At 36.8% G+C, this 21813-nt stretch overlaps 1 protein-coding gene across 1 annotated transcript in view; it reads right to left on the reverse strand.

The window, feature by feature from the left end:
- Positions 1-3115: 3115 nt before the first annotated feature.
- LOC126471261 (unconventional myosin-Va-like) overlaps positions 3116-21813 on the reverse strand; it is a 37038-nt gene continuing 18340 nt past the window's right edge. The window contains exon 5 of the mRNA XM_050099380.1: positions 3116-3382. Coding sequence (XP_049955337.1) covers positions 3116-3382 — 267 coding nt within the window. The remainder of the gene's footprint in view (positions 3383-21813) is intronic.

The raw sequence follows: 21813 nt of genomic DNA on the forward strand, positions 1-21813 counted from the left end.
AGTTACAACAGTTGTGGGCCAACTTGTCTCAGGAGAGGTCACAAACTCCTTATGACACCTTTTCCAACCAAAGAAGTGCATACGTCCATCTCAGAGGGGTGCAACATCATACTGATAAGTGGACTCCTACTATTAAGCTCTTTGTAAATTTGATTCAGTTTTGTAACCACTGCTGTAACATCACGCAACTTCTCAAACTGTGAAGTTTATTTTTTTCCCCTTCTTGCAGGTTCACTTTCTTTGTCAGGTAGGGTAGTTTCATTTAACATCACTAGCTTGTATACAAATACTCCCACTGATGAGTGTAAAACCAAATGGAGATACCTTTTACATATACCTAAGCTGAATTCCATAGTGCTACACATCAATAATTACCACTGAAACATATGAAAAACAGAATTATTTTCTGTTTGAGAACACTTACTACAGACCATCTAATGACATAGCTATGGATTTATTTTATTAGTCCTAACTATATGGTGTTTTACAAACAAACTGATCAAGCGTTCTTCCTGTGAAAGCAACAATGAGCTGAAAAATTAAATACTGGATCAGGTATGTTGGCGATGTGAAGTGTTCATGGAATGGTATCACTAGATAAATGCATTCCTACAACATTTAAAGTCACAATACAAGGTGTACAACTTTGCTTCCACTGTTTGACAATAGGTAGCGACAATAGTAACTAGCAGTCGAAACAAACAGATCGCAGACATCAGGCAGTTAGCTTGGACCTCAGTCAACATAAACTCAGTCAAAGATTAGTCAATTTTTGTCTGCATCATGAAGTTGTACTTAATTGAAAATGTCATTTTGTGAGCCTAATTCTCATGATTTGTGGAAGGTGTTACTGTTTTGTTTCAATATGAAGAAAACAGTGGTTGAGTCTCATTGAATGCTCTCAAGTATGAATGGTAAGGATGCTATTAGTGAAAGAGAGTGTCTTGAGTGGTTTCAATTCATCAAGAACAGTGATTTTAATGTCGTTGACTGGCATAGTGGTGGAAGAGAGAATGTTTTTGAAGATGCAGAATTGGATACATTGCTGAGTAAAGACTCGTGTCAAACTCAAGAAGAATTGGCACAATTAGTAGGAGTGACACATCTAGCAATTTAAAAACTTCTCAAGGCTATGGGCATGATTCAGAAAGAAGGAAGTTGGGTCCCATGTGAGCTGAAACCAAGAGACGTTTAATGGTGTTTGTGGGTTTGTGAACAGTTGCTTTAAAGGCAAAAACAGAAGGGATTTCTGCATCATATTGTGACCAGGGACGAAAAATGGGTTCATTACGATAACCCTAAATGCAAAAAATCATGGGGATATCCTGGCCATGCTTCCACATTGATGGCCAAACTGAATATTCATGGCTCCAAGATAATGCTTTGCATTTGGTGGGACCAGCTTGGCATTGTGTACTATGAGGTGTTAAAACCACGTGAAACAATCACAGATGCTTGCTATCGAATGCAATTAGGTGCATTTGAGTGGAGCATTACAGTGAGATGCACAATATAGTGATTTTGCAGCACGACAATGCTCAACCCCACGTTACAAGAGAGGTCAAAACATACGTGGAAACATTAAAATGGGAAGTCCTATCCCACCTGCTGTACTCTGCAGACATTGCTCCCTCAGACTAGCACCTGTTTAGATCAATGGCACGTGGCCTGGCTGACCAACACTTACGATCTCATGAAGAAGCCACAAACTGGATCGATTCATGGATTGCTTCAAAAGTTGAACAATTTTTTTGATGCAGGTTTCATACACTGCCTGAAAGATGGGAGAAAGTAGTGGCCAGCAATGGAAAATACTTTGAATGAAACACGTGTAACCATTTGTTTCATTAAAGCCTCAAATGTTGGGGAAAAATGGTGGAAGCAAAGTTGTACACCTTGTACAATAAAATCCAGTTCACTATGGAGATGGGAGGTTCTTCTGTAAATTATTTCAATACAGATCTACTGCTCCATACAATGAAACATCAGTCATGAAGTTAGTTTAATGTAAGTGTATCTGTCATCTGTCATGTTTTTAGAGTAGAAGGTATCCTATGCACCTGTACTGAGATACCTCACAATATTATCCCATATGACATCAAGCAATTATATACAATTCAAAGTAAAGTAGTCAAAGCATACCACAGGTGCTGACTGTAGATATTGGTATTATTATTGTAAAGCATGTTATCTACATTCACCATTTGCAGATGAAATGTACATGCCTTCCACAAGAGTTGCCACACTTGTCTTCAGTCCTAGAAGTCTGACGTACCACACTACACGATTAGGACATTATTGATGGCTGTAATAACACCAATCCAAAAGGAATTACTCAATAGAAATTACTTATAGTACATTTTTATTGTAACAGAGATACACTTTTATATGTGACACATCAACAGATTTCCCTCTGATATGTTATTTGTGGGGCTACATTACGCGGTTCCAGATGACAGTCTATTCCTTATGTTATCTGCAAGTTACTTTGGAGTCATCTGCTACACTTGATGACAAGTCATTGTTGAGTAACAGGAAAAGAGGGTGTCCCAAGGCAAAACACTGTATAATACCCCAAGTAAGTGACCTAATCAGACCAAATTTAATTTTTAGTTACATAATAGTCTAAAACAACATTATTTTTCCGACAACATAATGAGATTAAAGGGACTGCATTGCTTTCCCTAAATCCTTATTGTTGTCGATTTGACCATACAAAAGTGATTCCATAAGCCAAAGCCTATGAACACTCTACGTTTCAGTAATGTTGTTCTTTGCAGGGAGGAGGAAAAAAAATAGACTACTGATAACACTACATGTACCTGTAGTCTCATGTCATGACACCACTGTTCAAGATGTGATAGATTATATCTTATCTGCATTCCTTTACTCCAATGAGACAAATCCTTTCGGAGCAGTAGGTTATTCACTGAAATGGCACAGATGAAGTAGAATACCTGCAAAATTAAAACACACAACTTCACTTAAAATGGTAACATTGTCATGGGTATTTTCTTTTATTTCTGGTTTGCAATCAACTAGAGACTTCAGTATTTACAAAATACAGCAGTTCCCTTATATTCTAGGATCATGTAACTTACTGTTAGAAAATTGGTCATCTCACCTGCTGAAATATCTGGACAGTAAGTTCTGGGTCAACACCATGGTTCCCCGTAATTTTGTAGATATAATTTAGTTCCTGCAAGAGTGCATCCAATGACTTCTGTACACCCAAAAATGGCTCAGAATCCCATGATGACAACACAGCTCTTCCTCTCTTTCCACTAGGTATCTGGCTTGTCAAACCACTTATTTCTTCATGTTCAAGAATAGCTGGCACCACCAGTGGCTCTATCTTTTCTTGTATATGCCAAGCAAGACTCTGAATAATGGCATGTGAATGATAGACATTATTTTGGGGACAGTTATTATATACCTTGTAGATGAATTCATAAAACTGCTACTTTCATAGATGAAATGAGACCAAAACAATCTGTTAAGGAAAACTCAAAATAGGACTAAAACATGTTCTTACTTCAATCTTTTAATGCAGATATTCAATCCTCTATATAGCCAACAGAAAAAAATCCCTACTTTATGTTCTCCATGCAATGATTTAAGAATTAATTAATTAATTAACAAAGGAAGCATATAATTGAGTCTGTAATGTTTCTCAGCACTTACATAAGAAAACCAAAGAGAATACAAAGACTATAAACCATGTCTTCAAAACTGAAGAAATTTACAAAATCCACAAAACTTTAAACAGACCTGATCAACATTGTTTCTTCACCTCTGTGCAACTCTGTTGCATCTCATACTATGGTGTGCAAATCATCTCGGGGTATTACATGCTACACCATTTGGACAGTAATCCCAGAATCAGTCTGCACTTTCTTATCATGTAGCTGTGTAGTAGTTACACACTATAAGGGTACAATATTCAGGAGGTGTGATCTAATTTGAGCTAGAACTTGGGTATTATTTTGAATATTTCATAAATACAATAAGAAAATCAAGTGCCTATTACCCTCATGAAAATTTTCAAGTTTTGCCAAATGAACCTAGCTCCAACTACTCAAAAATTTGACACTGAACTGTGCAGTCTGTGCATGGTTCTTGGTAGAGTCACATTTCCATGATAACACTGTATAAAATTAGTTTGTTTCTTCATTCTTTGAGTACAGTATCTACGTCTTATTCAGTATTTAATCTGCATCAATAAGTTGTATTCCAATTCAAAAGCTATCCTATGCAATGACACACTAAGAAGCTGAGGTTAAGGAGGATACTAAATTTCAGTTCAGACTAATTCTCATGAGTCTTGCAAGGAGCATATGAAGGTTACACTTGAAATGTAATGAAATCACTTTCTAGGCATATACTCATGAGGTAATCAGTTAGGTGGGAATTGTTATATAATACTCTCAGATGAAGAATTATTGCACTATTAAACACAATGGGAGAACATTAGGTGGTATTTAAGAAAGATTCTCAGAAAGTTAAGTTAGATCTGGATTTTGCACATGAAAAATTTAGACAGACACAAAATATTTAACAGAAATCTATTCTATGGCTTGGGCATGCATAAAATACAGAGCATAAATTATAATAAGTCACATATAGAGTGAGTAGGGAGAAATTTCAACACATAAATTGCCATGTTTACATTCCAAGTTACAAATATTGCTCAATGTTATGACCACCTGCATCCATGATAGCCTGGATACCATCTCAATTGTTTGCAGCACTTTTTGAACAGAGGACAATGGAATGTTCAGCAGTTGTGGCACAGCTTGAAGATCGTTACTGTGTCCAGCTTTCATAGCCATGGCAACAGTACATTCTTCAACAACATGTGACAACTGGCCACCGGCCTCTTTCAGGAGTAATTCGCAAATTGTCAGTTAGTTCTGACTTCTGAATCATATTCTTCAACACTGGTGTAGAAAGAGGACCTCTTCATATTTCTTTAATGCATGAGACTTGTGAAGAGCAGCAACACTAGTGCTGCTGTTTTGATAAAAAAAAGTTCTATGAGTAAAGCTCTGCTCACATGCCCAGACCCTTATTGACTGTCTGCAGCTGTAATGCACATTGATACTTATGTTTCAGCACTTTGTCTCTGTACTAGTATTCCTACTAATGGCAAGTCATGATACTACCACTACTGACAAAGCAAATTCTGCAGCACACAGTCTGAACACTGTAAAGTTGGGTACCCATATGGTAAATGGTTTTCCACCTACACCTGCTCAAATAGCGAAGTTCAATAACAATGCTGTCCCTCCCCCTCCCTCTCCCTCTCCCTCTCCCATTTCCTGCCTCCTCCCTGGATTGAATTCAGGTGTTCTAGAAAGTCATTCAAGTTCTCACTGCCATGAAGCCAAATAATAGAACTATCATCTACGTATCTGAAAAAACGTGCTAGTTTCAGCTGCAGACTCCAAGGTGTGTTCCTCGAAATTTTCCATATACAAATTGGTAATGATGGGTGACAATGGGCTTCCCATTACAACTCCATCTGTCTGCTCACAGTACTGGTCATTGAATAAAAAGTAAGTGGGTGTCAACACAGTGCTTACTTTCTGCAGTTTTGCATTGAAAATGGCAAGGTATGTTCCTGTAGAAGTATCTGCAGTTGTTAACGATGCCACCCAGCTGCATTCTCTTAAGCTATTTGAACACTGTATACGCCAGAAGAAACTAAATCTCACATTGTTAATTTCCTCCCAATAGAACTAATCACTGCTTGTGGAGGTTGGATAAATTCTGCAGCAGTACAGTAAGATTGCAATGTGCAGTGTCGTTTTTACTGCAGTGTTGTGATCAAAATATTGTTCCAACATTTGCCAAAGTAGTGCATCATATTAATTCTCCTGCCACTAGTCTTATCAAGCAATGCACTAGCCTAGATATTGTTTATGAGAGGATCCATTACACTCACTGACAGCTGGATTTTGTTTCCAAGGAATTTTTTCAGCTTCATTTAACGCCTGCTTCAAAATTTCAACTTTTTCTTGGGATTGGTGGATGATGCTTCATGGCACTGGGAATTTCATTCTGTAACTGCCAGGCATTTGGCAAAGTTTGAATGTTTCTGTGACTTGGAATCTATACTGTATTCAACATTCTGTGATATGTCTCATGGAGAAAGCTTTTTGATGAAGCAGCTTTATCGGTGCTCCAAAGCATTTGCCAGTGGTTGATTCAATAAGTTCTTTTGTAGACACTGTTTTTAAACTACCTCCTGATGTTGCAGAATATACTAGGAGGAAGGCATATTGTGTGTTGACTGGGGGACGTACACCCAAGAGTAATATCACAGCAGCTGAGAGGACTGCTTTATGTTCACTTAGAGTTGACCCATCAAAGGATGCAGTGTTTACTGTCTGATTCCACATATTGCAGGATCGGTTCTGACCCAACAAAAAGTGTTGAGAGAAAGACTAACAACCTCCTGGAGAAATTTCCTTATGGCAGGAGAATATCAAGAGCCTCAATTCTTATTGTGCTATTCTCTCTAGGGTACTTGGCCTCCCTAAGGTCCACAGGGAAGAGGCTCCTGTTCATAAGATTGTGATTAAGACTGTTGCTCTGACATTGTGTAGAAAAACACTGTTAATCTGTTGAGTCATATAGTAGGTCAATGTAAGCACCACGTTAAGAACTCAGCAGATTTTGTAGATCAGTTAGAGTGAATGCATTTGAATGACATATTCTTGTAAGTTTTGATGTGGTCTCTCTCTCTCTCTTCACTCATGTACCTCTGTCCAATTCATTACAGTTGATTGAAGTTAGGATTGGTGCTGAATTAATGAACCCATTTCAACATGTGTTAACTCACTTCCTTTTAATTCAATGAGCAGTACTATGAGCAGACAGATGGAGTTGTCACTTATCATTGCCAGCTTGTTTATGGAAGATTTTGAAGAACTTACCTTTGAGTCTACGGCTTTGAAAACTGCATGTTTTTTTTTTTTCAGATATGTAGAAGATTCTTTTGTTGTTTGGCCTAATGGCAGCGAGAATTTGAATGACTTTTTAGAACACCTGAATTCAACCCACCTCAATATTCACTTCACAACAGTGGTGGAAAAGGATGGCTGTCTTCCATTCTTTGATGTGGTGGTTAGGAGGAAGGTGGATTGTACGTTGGGACATGCCAATTATAGGAAGCCTACTAACACTAACTTGTATCTGCAGGCTAATAGTTTTCACCATACAGCTTAACATAAAAGGGTACTTCAAACCTTGGTTCACAGGGCCCATGTCATCCTTGGCCCTGAGAGTTTGTCAGCAGAGTTAGTCCATCTTGAAGTCACCTTTTGTCAGAATGGTTATAGTGAAAGACAGATAAGAGATATGTTGCACTCTTGACCAACTATGCACTGTGTGAGCCATGATAATACTGAGGTGGTACAAAATTCTACGGCTTTTTGGCCTTACACAGGAAGCATTTTAAACAGGATTGGTCATATTCTGAGGAAATACAATGTGATGTGTGTGTTTTAATAACCATTTAAAATTGGGGTCCTTTTAGGTAACATAAAGGATGATCTTGGTTCATGTAAGGTGGTTCTCTACTGTATTCCTTGCAGCTGTTTCATGTCATATATTGGTCAGACTATCAGGACTGTGAAAGGCCAATGTTCTGAGCATAAATGGCATGCACACTTACAACAGCCAAGTTAATCTGCCACTGCAGGACATCGTCTTGACACCAATCATTCTTTGGAATATAACAGAGATTCCTATATGCACTTCAAGCTATTGGGATAGTGTTCCTACAAAAGGTATTTAAATTGAGAGATATATGTATAGATAGATAGATAGATAGATAGAGAGAGAGAGAGAGAGAGAGAGAGAGAGAGAGAGAGGGAGAGTGTGTTGAGTTGGGTTGTTTGGGGGAAGAGACCAAGCAGCGAGGTCATCGGTCTCATCAGATTAGGAAAGGATGGGGAAGGAAGTCGGCCGTGCCATTTCAAAGGAACCATCCCGGCATTTGCCTGGAGTGATTTTAGGGAAATCACGGAAAGCCTAAATCAGGATGGCTGGACGTGGGATTGAACCGTCGTCCTCCCGAATGTGAGTCCAGTGTCCCAATGTTATTCAATCTGTATATTGAGCAAGCAGTAAAGGAAGCAAAAGAAAAATTCAGAGTAGGTGTTAAAATCCATGGAGAAGAAATAAATACTTTGAGGTTCACCGATGATATTGTAATTCTGTCAGAGACAGCAAAGGACTTGGAAGAGCTGTTGAACGGAATGGACAGTGTCTTGAAACAAGGATATAAGATGAACATCAACAAAAGCAAAACGAGGATAATGGAATGTAGTCAAATTAAATCAGGTGATGTTGAGGGAATTAGATTAGGAAATGAGACACTTAAAGTAGTAAAGGAGTTTTGCTATTTGGGGAGCAAAATAACCGATGATGGTCGAAGTAGAGAGGATATAAAATGTAGACTGGCAATGGCAAGGAAAGAGTTTCTGAAGAAGAGAAATTTGTTGACATCGAGTATAGATTTAAGTGTCAGGAAGTCGTTTCTGAAAGTATTTGTATGGAGTGTAGCCATGTATGGAAGTGAAACATGGACGATAAATAGTTTGGACAAGAAGAGAATAGAAGCTTTCGAAATGTGGTGCTACAGAAGAATGCTGAAGATTATATGGGTAGATCACATAACTAATGATGAGGTATTGAATAGAATTGGGGAGAAGAGGAGTTTGTGGCACAACTTGACAAGAAGAAGGGACCGATTGGTAGGACATGTTCTGAGGCATCAAAGGATCACAAATTTAGCATTGGCGGGCACTGTGGAGGGTAAAAATCGTAGAGGGAGACCAAGAGATGAATACACTAAGCAGATTCAGAAGGATGTAGGTTGCAGTAAGTACTGGGAGATGAAGAAGCTTGCACAGGATAGGGTAGCATGGAGAGCTGCATCAAACCAGTCTCAGGACTGAAGACCACAACAACAACAACAACAACAACAACAACATGTCTTTTTCCACATTCAGATTAAAAAAAGAAAGAAATGCATTAGAGACAATATGGATGTCACGTCAAACCTTATTCTTTTTTAAATTTACAACTTTTTAAGCAAATATCCAGGAAAGTTTAACTTCTTGAAGTGATGAAATACCAGGACCACAGAAATAAAAGGCCTCAAATGGCACATCTGATATCTGAAGGCAATGACTTGTTATCGGACCCACTTCAAACAAAATTCCCAATTGAACTACATGACAGAAGCTGTCAATTTCATACAGAGCAACACAGCAAAATCGTGTCCACTGCTCATAATAGTTATTCACTACTGAAATTTGCAATGATACATCAAATGAGACGTTATTAGTACTAGCTTCTCTCAAAAGTGGAGAAGTTTTCAGTATGACAGTTCTTATCTAATATACAAGTGAACCCTCCAAATTTCAATCTAAAATACTGTTACACCAAACTTCTTGTTTGCCTATAGTAACTGTTCAGAATGGGAATTGCAATTAAAAATCATGGCAGATGTGGAAAGCCATTAAGTAACATTGCTTTTAGTGGCATAAATACCTCAGTGTCACTGACATTCATTAAAAATAATTATTGTATGGGAACTGAATGTGATGAATGAAGGTGGTGCACATTGTAATGTGCAATAAGCCATTTGGACCATGTATATTCTCAAATTTACAATTTCATCCATTTTTCAATCTTATTTGAAATGTTTTAAACTCCGACAGTACAATATGTCGTGCTAACACAATTAACCCCTGTGATTAAAAAAATTGAATTTCATAAAAATTACTGTACCACAAAAAAAAAAAAGTTTTGTTCATGTGAATACATATATTATCATAATTGTTCTATTATGCTGCTGAGTGAATTTCATTTTCTGTAAATTATTCTTGATTTAATGTTCTATGTTTTGTTCTTAGCATGCCTAAATCTTTACTGATGTACTATGGAATGATGTGAAGTGGGTGCCAGTTGGTTGTATGTTGTATGTTGGGAAGGAAGGAAGGTAGGAAGGAAGGAAGGGAGGAAGGAAGGAAAAATGTAAAGTTGTCTGGAGTTTCAGACAAATGGAATGTATTTCGCTGAGTGAACATTGTAGTTGACGTCAGCAAGGCATATAGGACTATTAAAATTGAAAACTACATATGAATCAGTTTGTAGTTTATGTGATTTCAAGGAGAACCTGGCTTCCACACAGAAGAAATTCAAGCAACGGACTGAAGGAGATCCTTAAAAAAAAAAAAAAAAAAAAAGAGGAAACAGAAGAGTATTTTTTCTTTAAGACTACCACTAGATCTGCCCAACAGTATTTCTACTCAATGAACAATTATTACAATTAACAGTCATCCAATGTGCATAACAAAGGAGGTCGTTATAGTGGTGCCCTTGTGGCCAGGATACTTATACTTTTGGATTTTTGACAGTGTTTATGCTTCAGGTGATGAAAAAGCATATAATTGTGTTGCAAAGTGTAATGATTTTAAACCAAATATTGTTTGACATAGTACATGTTGAGAAGTTTTGGAATGACACAACACTATGGACATACATGGTTTTAAAAGGTTGAAACATTATTATGAAAGTTGACACCACCTACCCAATCCAGGACAATAATAAGTTAAGTACCAATTAAAAAATTTATTTTTGTACTTTCTCAGTGCAATGTTGTGTGGACATTCTAACTGGCATTTTTTCTAGCACTGATAATTTATGAACAAATTTACAACAAATGGATCATGATCAGAACAATGAAAAAAATATGCTGAAGCTACCAGCTTCAACTAATGACTTTAAAAAGGATATAGCCAATAAAGGCATGTTTCAGGATGCATTAGGCAATAGTTGACCAAAACAGTTAAATGAAATCCATGCAGAATCGAAATTTTTAGACAGTAGTGTGTTATATTTGAGTCCAGACCATGAGAAACAAGTACAGTTGCACATAAGTGAAACAATGCCGAGTGAAAAACCGAAACAGTTAAATTTACAAGACATGTTTACTGCATTAATGTCATCAATTAAACAAAGAGAGAAAAACTGTCATTGATAGAGAAAAATAGTGAAAAAACTGTCATTGGTAGAGAAAAATAGTGAAAAAACTGTCATTGGTAGAGAAAAATAGTGAAAAAACTGTCATTGCCAGAGAAAAATAGTGAAAAACTTGAAAGTCAATAGTCTCAGAATGTAATGTCGTTAGAGCAGAGCTTAATGCACAAATTTCAGATATTAAAAAGACTTAGTTGGTGTTTTTTCTCAAGTGAAAGCTACAGATGAACATGTGAAAAAAGTAGAGGGGAAGTTAGAGGCTTCAGAATCCAAAATTCAATCATTAGAGACAAAACCATAGGAAGTAGACAAGGGTCTCAGATCTGAGATAGGTGCTTTTGAAGTTAGATGTAAAGATGCTGTTGGAGACACTAGTAAACAAGCTGTAAACTTTATAAATAAGCAAAATGAAAAAATAGACAGTGTTGCCTCAGAAATAGATAAAAAAAGTTCAGAAAATATCTGAGATAACAGACTCAAATGTGTTAGACTTACATAGTGATGTCACTATTATCAAAAAACAAGATGGGCTTATCTAAAAAAATTCTGCAATGTAGGACACCCAAGCTTTCCTACTATGCCCCTAAAATGTTTCCTCGGTGACAAGCATTTCCATCCATTTGATTTTATATGACATTGCCATGATAGTTTTCTCCCTGGTATGAGTGATGAATTAAAAATTAAGTTTATTAAAAGATCATTAGAAGGGGAAGGGCTGTCATAGGCCACGGAACTTGACTGTAACAATTTATCCATAGATGAATTCAAAAAGTGTTTCTTGAAAAAGTTTTGGTCTGACACTGAACAGGCACCGATAAAGAGTGAGTTTTTAAATGGTCCGATGTACAGGGAGCAGAATGGGGATATGAAAGAGTTTTGCGAAGACCAGATCATGAAACATTCTCACTTAGACCAACCTTTTCATGAATTAACTCACATAGGTGCACTTAAGAGAAGGCTACCAGAAATAATTGAAATGGGGTTACTCTATGGGCCAGATGATTCTGTAGACCAGTCCTGAAATATGTAGAAATGTTGGACAGGGTGTGTAACAGGTTTGGCCACCACAGTACAGATTCCAGGAGGCTTAACTGGAGTAATCACAATAATAACAGAAATTCAAATAATAATGTCAGTTTTAACCAAGGACATAACAACAACACCCTGGCAAGGAATGACAGGAATCCAAATAATTTTAGAAATTATCAAGATGTAGCATCAAACCATGGGGACCAACAGTTTTATGAGAATAGAAATTCTGGGAACAGAAATGGTGATGGGAATTTTGAAAATAGTGGTGGAAAATGGACAAATAGTAACTAGTCCCCCACACATGTGAGAGATAATGATAGTAGAGGTGATAGATTAAACTGAAACTGTCTCGGTTGGTGGAAACATTGGTGAACAGTCATTTTTGACAGTAAACAGTAACATAAAACCTATACAACACTGACTATGTAAAATTCAGAGAGTTAACAACTATTTGATTATTTTATGAGTACAAAAGTAATCAGAAGGATGTTTTTCTGTTTATAGCGAAAAAAGGTTTTTTGATTATAGCAAAAAGGTAAGGTAATGGAATTTTACAAAATGTACAAGTGTATCAAATTATTTTGAGTACCCTGAGTAACCAGTAAACATGAAAGTGTAAAAGGTTGTATAATGGCAGGAGTAATGAGGTAAGTACACTGCATGTACACAATTTTTTGGGAATATTGAGGAAGTATAGGGTATATATAGGTATTAGTAGAAGAATACACCTGAGCTATTTAGCGTCACATACTAGCTTGTAAAGGGTTTGTATAATGTAATAAGTGAAAGTACAGTTGCCTAGTGAAGTGTATTTGAAAGTAATGAAGTGATTGTAGGGAGTGTTACCTTTCTGACCCTTAACCCTTATGTGGTCACGTGGCTTTTCGTAACATTAATAGTCGCGTAGGGTGTTGCTAACACCCAAAATAATAGTGGCTATAATGACACAGTTGTGCAGCATATCACTGATATGAATATGTATTAAACTGAGTTATTTGAATCATATGCAGTAATTCCCATTTTCTCACAATATTTTGTTTAATTATTTATTTCTGTTATTCTTCATACTGTATTACAGGTGTAAGACATTATACTTATAATTAAAAATTTGTTCAGTCAATTCATACAAACATTTTACGAAATCAGTCACTATCACTGGCTGCAAGGGGTGCGTTATCATAGCACTTTTCCCACACATTTCTCATGTGCTTTACACACATAACTTTCAAACATCGAGCACAGTGCAATTTAACTTCTATATCTTTACCCCGAGGACAAACTGTGCAGCACCTGGGCTTAAGTATCCTTTGTTCAGAAGGTGGTGCATTGTTGCTGTCTTCAATTCCTGCCATTTTTGTGGCTTTCTGTCTAACTTGTTTAGGCAGGGAGTGAGTGGCTGCTCTCTTGCACACTATGGGATTTACTAATGACCTTCTGTCATCACGTAAAAACATTCTTCGGGAAATCCTCTCATTGTTATTATTTGCATATATGATGAAGGCGTTTTTGTAAGCAATGTCAATCATTCAAAAAAATAGGGCAAGTGACCAGCGTATAGTTTTTCTTGAGGTTGAATAAGTAGCGCACATTTCATCTATTGTGTCCACACCTGATTTGGTATTATTGTATATCGTTATAATTTCTTGTTTCTTTTCCTCTGCAGTATTAGTGTCAATGGCACAGTCATGATGCAAAGATGAGAGAAGAATAATGTTTTTGCTCTTCTTTGGCACATATGAAACTATGGTGATATCCTTTCTGAATCCAAAAAGGCTGCTTCTAAGTTCATGACCTCTCGAGCAAACAAAGTCTGGAGGGATCTCCCTCTTATTCTTTCTATAAGTTCCTACTATTGTATGTTTCTTTTTCAGGAGCTCTTCAGTCAGTGGTATGGAACAAAACCAGTTGTCTAGTGTCACATTGCGTCCTGTACCTCCGATAGGCTGTACAAGTCTACTTACTATCTCCTTAGGCGAGTTTGACAGTGCATAGGGACCCTCTGGCTGTTTACCCAACATAGATTTCCATCCCTGAAGTATACCATGTTCTGGCGTCACATAAGGTGAAAATTTTCAAACTACATTTTGCAGGCTTGCTTGGTATATATGGTCGGAAACTGCATTTGCCTCTAAATGCAACCAGTTGTTCATCCACTGTTGTATATTCAGACAGTATAATTACTGACACGGATTGACATGAGTAATTCAAATGCTTCTCTGAATGCAGCTAGGTGATAGAATTTCATTCAATTGTTATTTGCTCTCTCCAGCCATTTAACTGTAGCATACCTCATCATTATTTAACTCACATTTCCAGAAAGTAGTGTAAAGTTTAAGTTGTTGTTTCAGAAAATTCACCCTGTTGTTTCTCTTTACATACAGTTGCGTATAGGCCAAATTTGTGGAATCATATTTTCGTGTTTACCTGTAATTTAATTGACTTATTCTTAATCAACTATTACGTTTATCATGAGTGAAAAGTGCTTGACTTGCCATAGAATCTTAGATCGGTGCTTTGGTGTGACAGGTGCTGTAGTTTTTTCCATGTGGGCGACTGTAGTGGTGTGGGAGTGGGGGAAGTAAATGATACTCATCAGTGGTTTCATAGGATATGTAGTAGAGGTAGGAAGATACTAGAACAGGAGGGGAAAATTGGCACCCTCCAGGCTGAGTTAGATGAGGCCAGGGGAGATCTTGACACGTTAAGGAGGGATAAGGGCAAAAAGAGGCGAGAAGTGGCAACAGGAGGAACAGGCCTAGAACTTTGTCTGACAGCTTCGTGGTGAATGTGGAAAATAGATTTGACCTGTTGCTTTGGTTAAAAGCTGGTGAGCCTCAAGCAGTTGCAGGTGTAGACAGGGCACAACAAACTTTCAGCAGCAAATTGAAAAGTAAGAATGTAGGGAAATCGGTAAAGAGAAAGAAAGTGTTGGTGTTAGGTAGTTCCCATGGAAGAGGTGTTGGCCAAGTTTTGCAGGATGAACTAGGATGAGAATACCAGGTCACCAATTTTTTTAAATCTAGTTCTGGTCTGGAGCAGGTGACAGAGGATTTAGGATCACTTTGCAAAGATTTCACTACAGAAGACACCGTGGTTACAGTGTGTGGGCCAGGTAAGATATTGAAAGAATTCCTGGGTACAGTACATAGTGTGACCTGGCAAAGATTGCATCAGCATCGAAGCATGCTAGTGTTGAGTTTGTATATGCTCTTGGGCACCATGACCAACCCAATTTGAACTCTTCTGTCAGTAGAGTTAATTTGGAGTTGGAATGGCTGCTTATGTCAGGTACAGGGTCACACATTGCTGTGGTTCCTGTTGGTTCTCTCAATTTGTGGGATTATACTAAGCATGACCATCACCTCAACAGAAAAGGGAAGGATAAACTGGCTGAGTAAATAGCAGGACAGTTAAAGGGGGGAGGGACTGTCATGAGTGATAAAATACCAGTGGTTATAGTGTTCAGGGAAGACTCTTTTTAGGGTAGGGAGGACAGAAAGAAACCAAGTTTTAAGAGCGGTTAGGATTGAGACAAACCTTCAGTTGGAGAAATAAACCAAAAAACATAATTGTAGCTTGTTACATCAGCATAAACAGCTGCTGGTTAAGAATTTTAACAATCAGCAGAATTATATTACATAACCAATAGTCAATGGCCTCTCAGAGCATGGCATGCAGTTCCTTCTGTTAAATGTTAATACTGAACAGGATATAAAATATGTTAAATCTGAACTCAAGAGGGTAATCAATAAGGCAAAAATTGATTATTTTAGGACACTCCTCAGAGACATTCACTGGAGTGATGTTTACAGTGCTCATGACATGAATGAAAAATATAACACTTTTGCTAATAAAGTGCTTACCTTATTTGAACACACTTTTTCCCTAAAACTAGCCAAGGTTAGAGCACAGTCTACAAAGAAGTCATGGATTGCTCAAGGAATAGAGGTGTCTTGTAAAACAAAAAGAAAACTGTATCTGTCAATCCAAAACAGTTCTGATGATGATGCTATAGCACATTACAAGAGATACTGCAAAATATTAAAGACTGTAATACGGACATCAAAGCAAATATATTACATGGAAAAGATAGTCATATCAGATAACAAAATAAAGACAACATGGGATATAGTGAAGTGGGAGACTGGTACAATCAGATATGAAGCGGGTCAAATAGCATTAAGAGTAAATAATACATTGGTGACAGATGTGTATAATGTTGCAGAACTTCTTAACAAACGTTTTATAACTGTTACTGAAAAGATGGGGATGCCAGGTTCTGTAGATGCTGCCGTGAGATACCTTAGACCAGACATTTCAAGTAACTTCCATAATATGAATCTGACCCTCACTACCCCAACAGAAGTAATGTCCATTTTGGCCCACCCCATTAGCTGTGCGGTCTAATGCACTGCTAGTCACTGCTAGTCCCTGTCACGAATCTGCCCGATGGATTAGTGTCGAAGTCCGGTATGCCGGCCAGTCTATGGATGGTTTTTAAGGCAGTTTTCCATCTGCCTCAGCGAATACGGGCTGGTTCCCCTTATTCTGCCTCAGTTACGCTATGTCAGCGATTGCTGTGCAAAAATTTTCTCCATGTATGTGTACACCATATTTAGTCTACCACAAAAACATAAAACATTGGGGCTACACTCTGGTGTGAAGCGTTACTGGGGAAGAGGGTCCACTGGGGGCCGAACCGTACAATAACTCTGGGTTTGGTGTGGGGCGGTAGTGGGGTGAGTGGACTGCTGTAGCCTGTTGTCGGGTTGTAAACCACTGAGGGCTATGGCATGGATAAAGCCTCTCCATCATTTCTAGGTTCCCAGTTCCACACAATACAATACGATACAATGTCCATCATAAAATGCTTAAAATCAAAAACATCTGGTAAGTATGATGAAATATCAACACAGTTAATTAAAGGATGTGATTCTGAGTTAAGTAACATATTAAGCTATCTGTGTAACCAGTCATTTATCACTGGAATCTTATCACAAATAACATACTGTCATAGTTGCAGTTCAGATTTCTAAAGGGTTCTGATATTGAGAAGGCTATCTACACTTACAGTGAAAATGTACTTAGTTCACTAAATAAAAAAATTGCAAGTAACTGGTATATTTTGTGATCTGTCAGAGGCATTTGACTGTGTAAATCACAATATCCTTTTAAGTAAATTACAGTATTATGGTGTAACAGGAAATGCTGCAAAATGGTTCAAATCTAATATCTCTGGCAGGAAACAAGGGGTGTTATTAAGAAAGAAACATGTATTGAGCTATTAGGCATCAGCCAACTGGGAACTAATTACATGTGGGGTCCCACAAGGTTCCATCTTAGGGTCCTTACTTTTTCTTGTGTATATCAATGGCCTTTCATCAGTAACATTATCAGATGCCAAGTTCATTTTGTTTGCCGATGATACAAACATTGAAATAAATAGCAAATCAAGTGTAGTCTTAGAAAGACTGGCTAATAAAATATTTGTGGACATTAATCACTGGTTCCTAGCCAATTCTTTGTCACTAAACTTTGAAAAAACACACTAAATGCAGTTCAGAACTTGTAAGGAGTGTCCCACGAGTATACGCCTAACAGATGACAACAAGCAGATAGAAGAAGTGGACAGTGTTAAATTCTTAGGATTACAACTTGATAATAAATTCAACTGGGAGGAGCACACCTCAGAACTGCAGAAGTGTCTAACCAAATCTCTATTTTCAATGCGAATTCTATCAGACATAGGAGATATAAAAATGAAAAACCTGGCATACTATTACTACTTTCACTCCATCATGTCATATGGGATTATTTTTTGGGGTAATTCATCAAGCCAAGCTAAAGCAACGTGCAATAAGAATTATGTGTGGTATGAACTCAAGAACATCCTGTAGAGGCCTGTTAAGGGAACTAGGGATACTAACTACTGCTTCCAAATATATTTATTCACTAATGAAATTTGTCATTAAAAATATATCACTTTTTCAAAAAAAAAAAAAACAGCACAGTTAATGGAATCAATACTATAAATAAGAATAAACTTCACAAGGATTTGACATCACTTACTCTTGTAAAAAAAGGTGTGCCTTAATCAGGAACACACATTTCCAATAACTTGCCAACAGCCATAAAAAACATAACAACCAATGAAATTCAGTTTAAGAGAAGCCTAAAGGATTTATTGGTGGCCAACTCCTCCTACTCCATTGATGAATTTCTCAGTAGAACCAACAGATTTTTGTGTGTGTTGCAATCAAACTTCTGCACCATTTCAGTGCAGTAATGTGTTCATTGTAAATAAGTACTGTAGTAGTTATATGTTTATTACCTTATAAATAAAATAAACATTTTTTAAAAATTTTAAATTATGTGTATTAATGTGACCTTAGTAGATGAGTGCTGTAAAATGATCCTTTTATATGGTGTTCATTAAAAATATGACAATCATTCCACTTGGGACCTTTGGAAGGTACATTAGCTTATGGGTTTTAGTTGTAAATACTGTATTTGTCATGTATTATTGTTTGTCTGACATGTTCTACATCCTGGAGGACCTCCTCATTACGAATCAAAAGGAATGACAGCAAATGTAATCTAATGTCTTCTACTACATGACGTTATTTTGTGAAGTTTATCTATTGTGCAGGATGAAGTAGGTGATTTTTGTAGGTGATTATTAGCATCATTATTATTATTATTATTCTTTCTTTTCTCAGACGTTATGTCTGGTCAAAAATGGAAAGTGACACAGACCTTGGTCAAGCGTCACTTCCTTTTAACTGTACAGTATATGTTACATTGCATTTAGGAACTTTCGGGTAATTGAACATGTATCAATAATTACAGATTTCTGTAGTTGTATATATAAGTTTGGATGTAGCTGTATTGCGTTGATGTACTGGTGGATATTGTGTGGTATGACTCCTGTAGTTGACAGTATAATTGGTATAATGTCACCTTTATCCTGATGCCACATGTCCTTGACTTCCTCAGCCAGTTGGATGTATTTTTCAATTTTTTCTCCTGTTTTCTTCTGTATATTTGTTGTATTGGGTATGGATATTTCGATTAGTTGTGTTGATTTCTTCGTTTTATTCGTGAGTATGATGTCAGGTTTGTTATGTGGTGTTGTTTTATCTGTTATAATGGTTCTGTTCCAGTATAATTTGTATTCATCATTCTCCAGTACATTTTGTGGAGCATACTTGTAAGTGGGAACATATTGTTTTATTAGTTTATGTTTTATGGCAAGTTTTTGATGTATAATTTTTGCTACATTGTCATGTGTTCTGGTGTATTCTGTATTTGCTAGTATTGTACATCCGCTTGTGATGTGATCTACTGTCTCTATTTGTTGTTTCCAAAGTCTGCATTTATCTGTTGTGGTGTTGGGATCCTTAATAATATGCTTGCTGTAATATCTGGTGTTTATTGTTTGATCCTGTATTGCAATCATGAATCCTTCCGTCTCACTGTATATATTCCCTTTTGTTAGCCATGTGTTGGATGCGTCTTGATCGATGTGTGGCTGTGTTAGATGATACAGATCACAAAGTACCAGATACCCAGAATTAAAATTTTTAACAGAACAATGACTAGCTGATCAGATCCGTGTAATAATCAAAAGTAACAGGATACCCCAGTCAGAATCAGAAAACATCAAACAACAAGTACAACAAATACTGGATCAAAATAATATGCAATCAGAAGAAGAATAAAATACAGTAATGGACTCAAACAGCCCAGAGCAAACAAACAAAGAACACCACGCATCAATTAAACAATCAGAGGAAAACGAAATCTTAAGACAGCCACCAGAACAAGTACAAATACAACACAAAATGACACACATGTTAGATATAGAAGAAAAATTTCAGCTGACATATACAGAATACAAAGACACAAACACAGACATTAGACCGATGTTGCTTAGACCACCAAATAACCCATGATTCGAAACAACAATAACAACTATCAACACTATCATACACAACAAAATAATTGAAAATACAACTATGGAAGAGTTACAACTAATGGTTTATATAGGAGCACTCACTACACTAAATATACACACTAGGCAGAGATCAGAACCAACCAACACACAGAAGAAACCCATAAAACCAGCATGGCAACACAGGCTACAGATTAGAATAGAAAAACTGAGAAGAAACATCGGACAGCTAACACAATTTATAAGAAATGAAATATCAGACAAAAATCAAAAATGGTTAGGTAAAATCACACAACAAGAAGTGATAGAGCAATTAGATGAAAAGAAGCAGAAATTACAAGCATTGGCCAAACATCTTATAAGATACAAAAAAAGTAAAAATAGAAGGAAACAAAACCAAACATTCAACACAAACCAAAAGAAATTTTACAATACAATAGATAACACACACATTAAAATAGACAATCCACCAAACATAACAGACATGGAACACTTCTGGAGCAACATATGGTCAAACTCGGTACAACATAACAGGCATGCACGGTGGATACAAGCAGAAACAGATACGTACAAGATGATACCACAAATGCCTGAAGTGATAATTTTGCAACATGAAGTCACCCGAGCAATTAATTCTACTCACAATTGGAAAGCCCCTGGAAAAGATAAAATAGCAAATTTCTGGCTAAAGAAGTTCACCTCAACACATTCACATCTAACTAAATTATTTAACAGTTACATTGCAGACCCATACACATTCCCTGATAAACTTACACATGGAATAACTTATCTGAAACCTAAAGATCAAGCAGACACAGCAAACCCAGCTAAATATCGCCCCATAACATGCCTACCAACAATATACAAAATACTAACTTCAGTCATTGCACAGAAATTAATGACACATACAACACAGAAAAAAATTATAAATGAAGAACAAAAACGCTGTTGCAAAGGAACACGAGGATGTAAAGAGCAATTGATAATAGATGCAGAGGTGACATATCAAGCTAAAACCAAACAAAGGTCGCTACACTATGCATACATTGATTACCAAAAAGATTTTGATAGTGTACCCCATTCATGGTTACTACAAATATTGGAAATATACAAAGTAGATCTTAAATTGATTCGGTTCCTAAACATAGTAATGAAAAATTGGAAAACCACACTTAATATCCAAACAAATTCAATTAATATCACATCACAGCCAATGCAGATTAAGCGTGGAACACACCAAGGAGACTCATTAAGTCCTTTCTGGTTCTGCCTTGCTCTGAACCCACTATCCAACATGCTAAATAATACAAATTAAGGATACAATATTACTGGAATATACCCACACAAAATCACACATCTGCTGTACATGGATGATCTAAAACTACTGGCAGCAGCAAATCAACAACTCAACCAATTACTAAAGATAACAGAAGTATTCAGCAAAGATATAAATATGGCTTTTGGAATGGGCAAATGTAAGAAAAGTAGCATAGTCAAGGGAAAACACACTAAACAAGAAGATTACATATTGGATAACCACAGCAACTGCATAGAAGCGATGGAAAAAACAGATGCCTATAAATATCTAGGATACAGACAAAAAATAGGAATAGATAATACAAATATTAAAGAAGAACTAAAAGAAAAATGTAAACAAAGACTAACAAAAATACTGAAAACAGAATTGACAGCAAGAAACAAGAAAAAAGCTATAAATACTTATGCTATACCAATATTGACCTACTCATTTGGAGTAGTGAAATTGAGTA

The sequence above is a fragment of the Schistocerca serialis genome, chromosome 3 (genome assembly GCF_023864345.2).
Source record: "Schistocerca serialis cubense isolate TAMUIC-IGC-003099 chromosome 3, iqSchSeri2.2, whole genome shotgun sequence".
In the NCBI taxonomy this organism is placed as follows: domain Eukaryota; kingdom Metazoa; phylum Arthropoda; class Insecta; order Orthoptera; family Acrididae; genus Schistocerca; species Schistocerca serialis.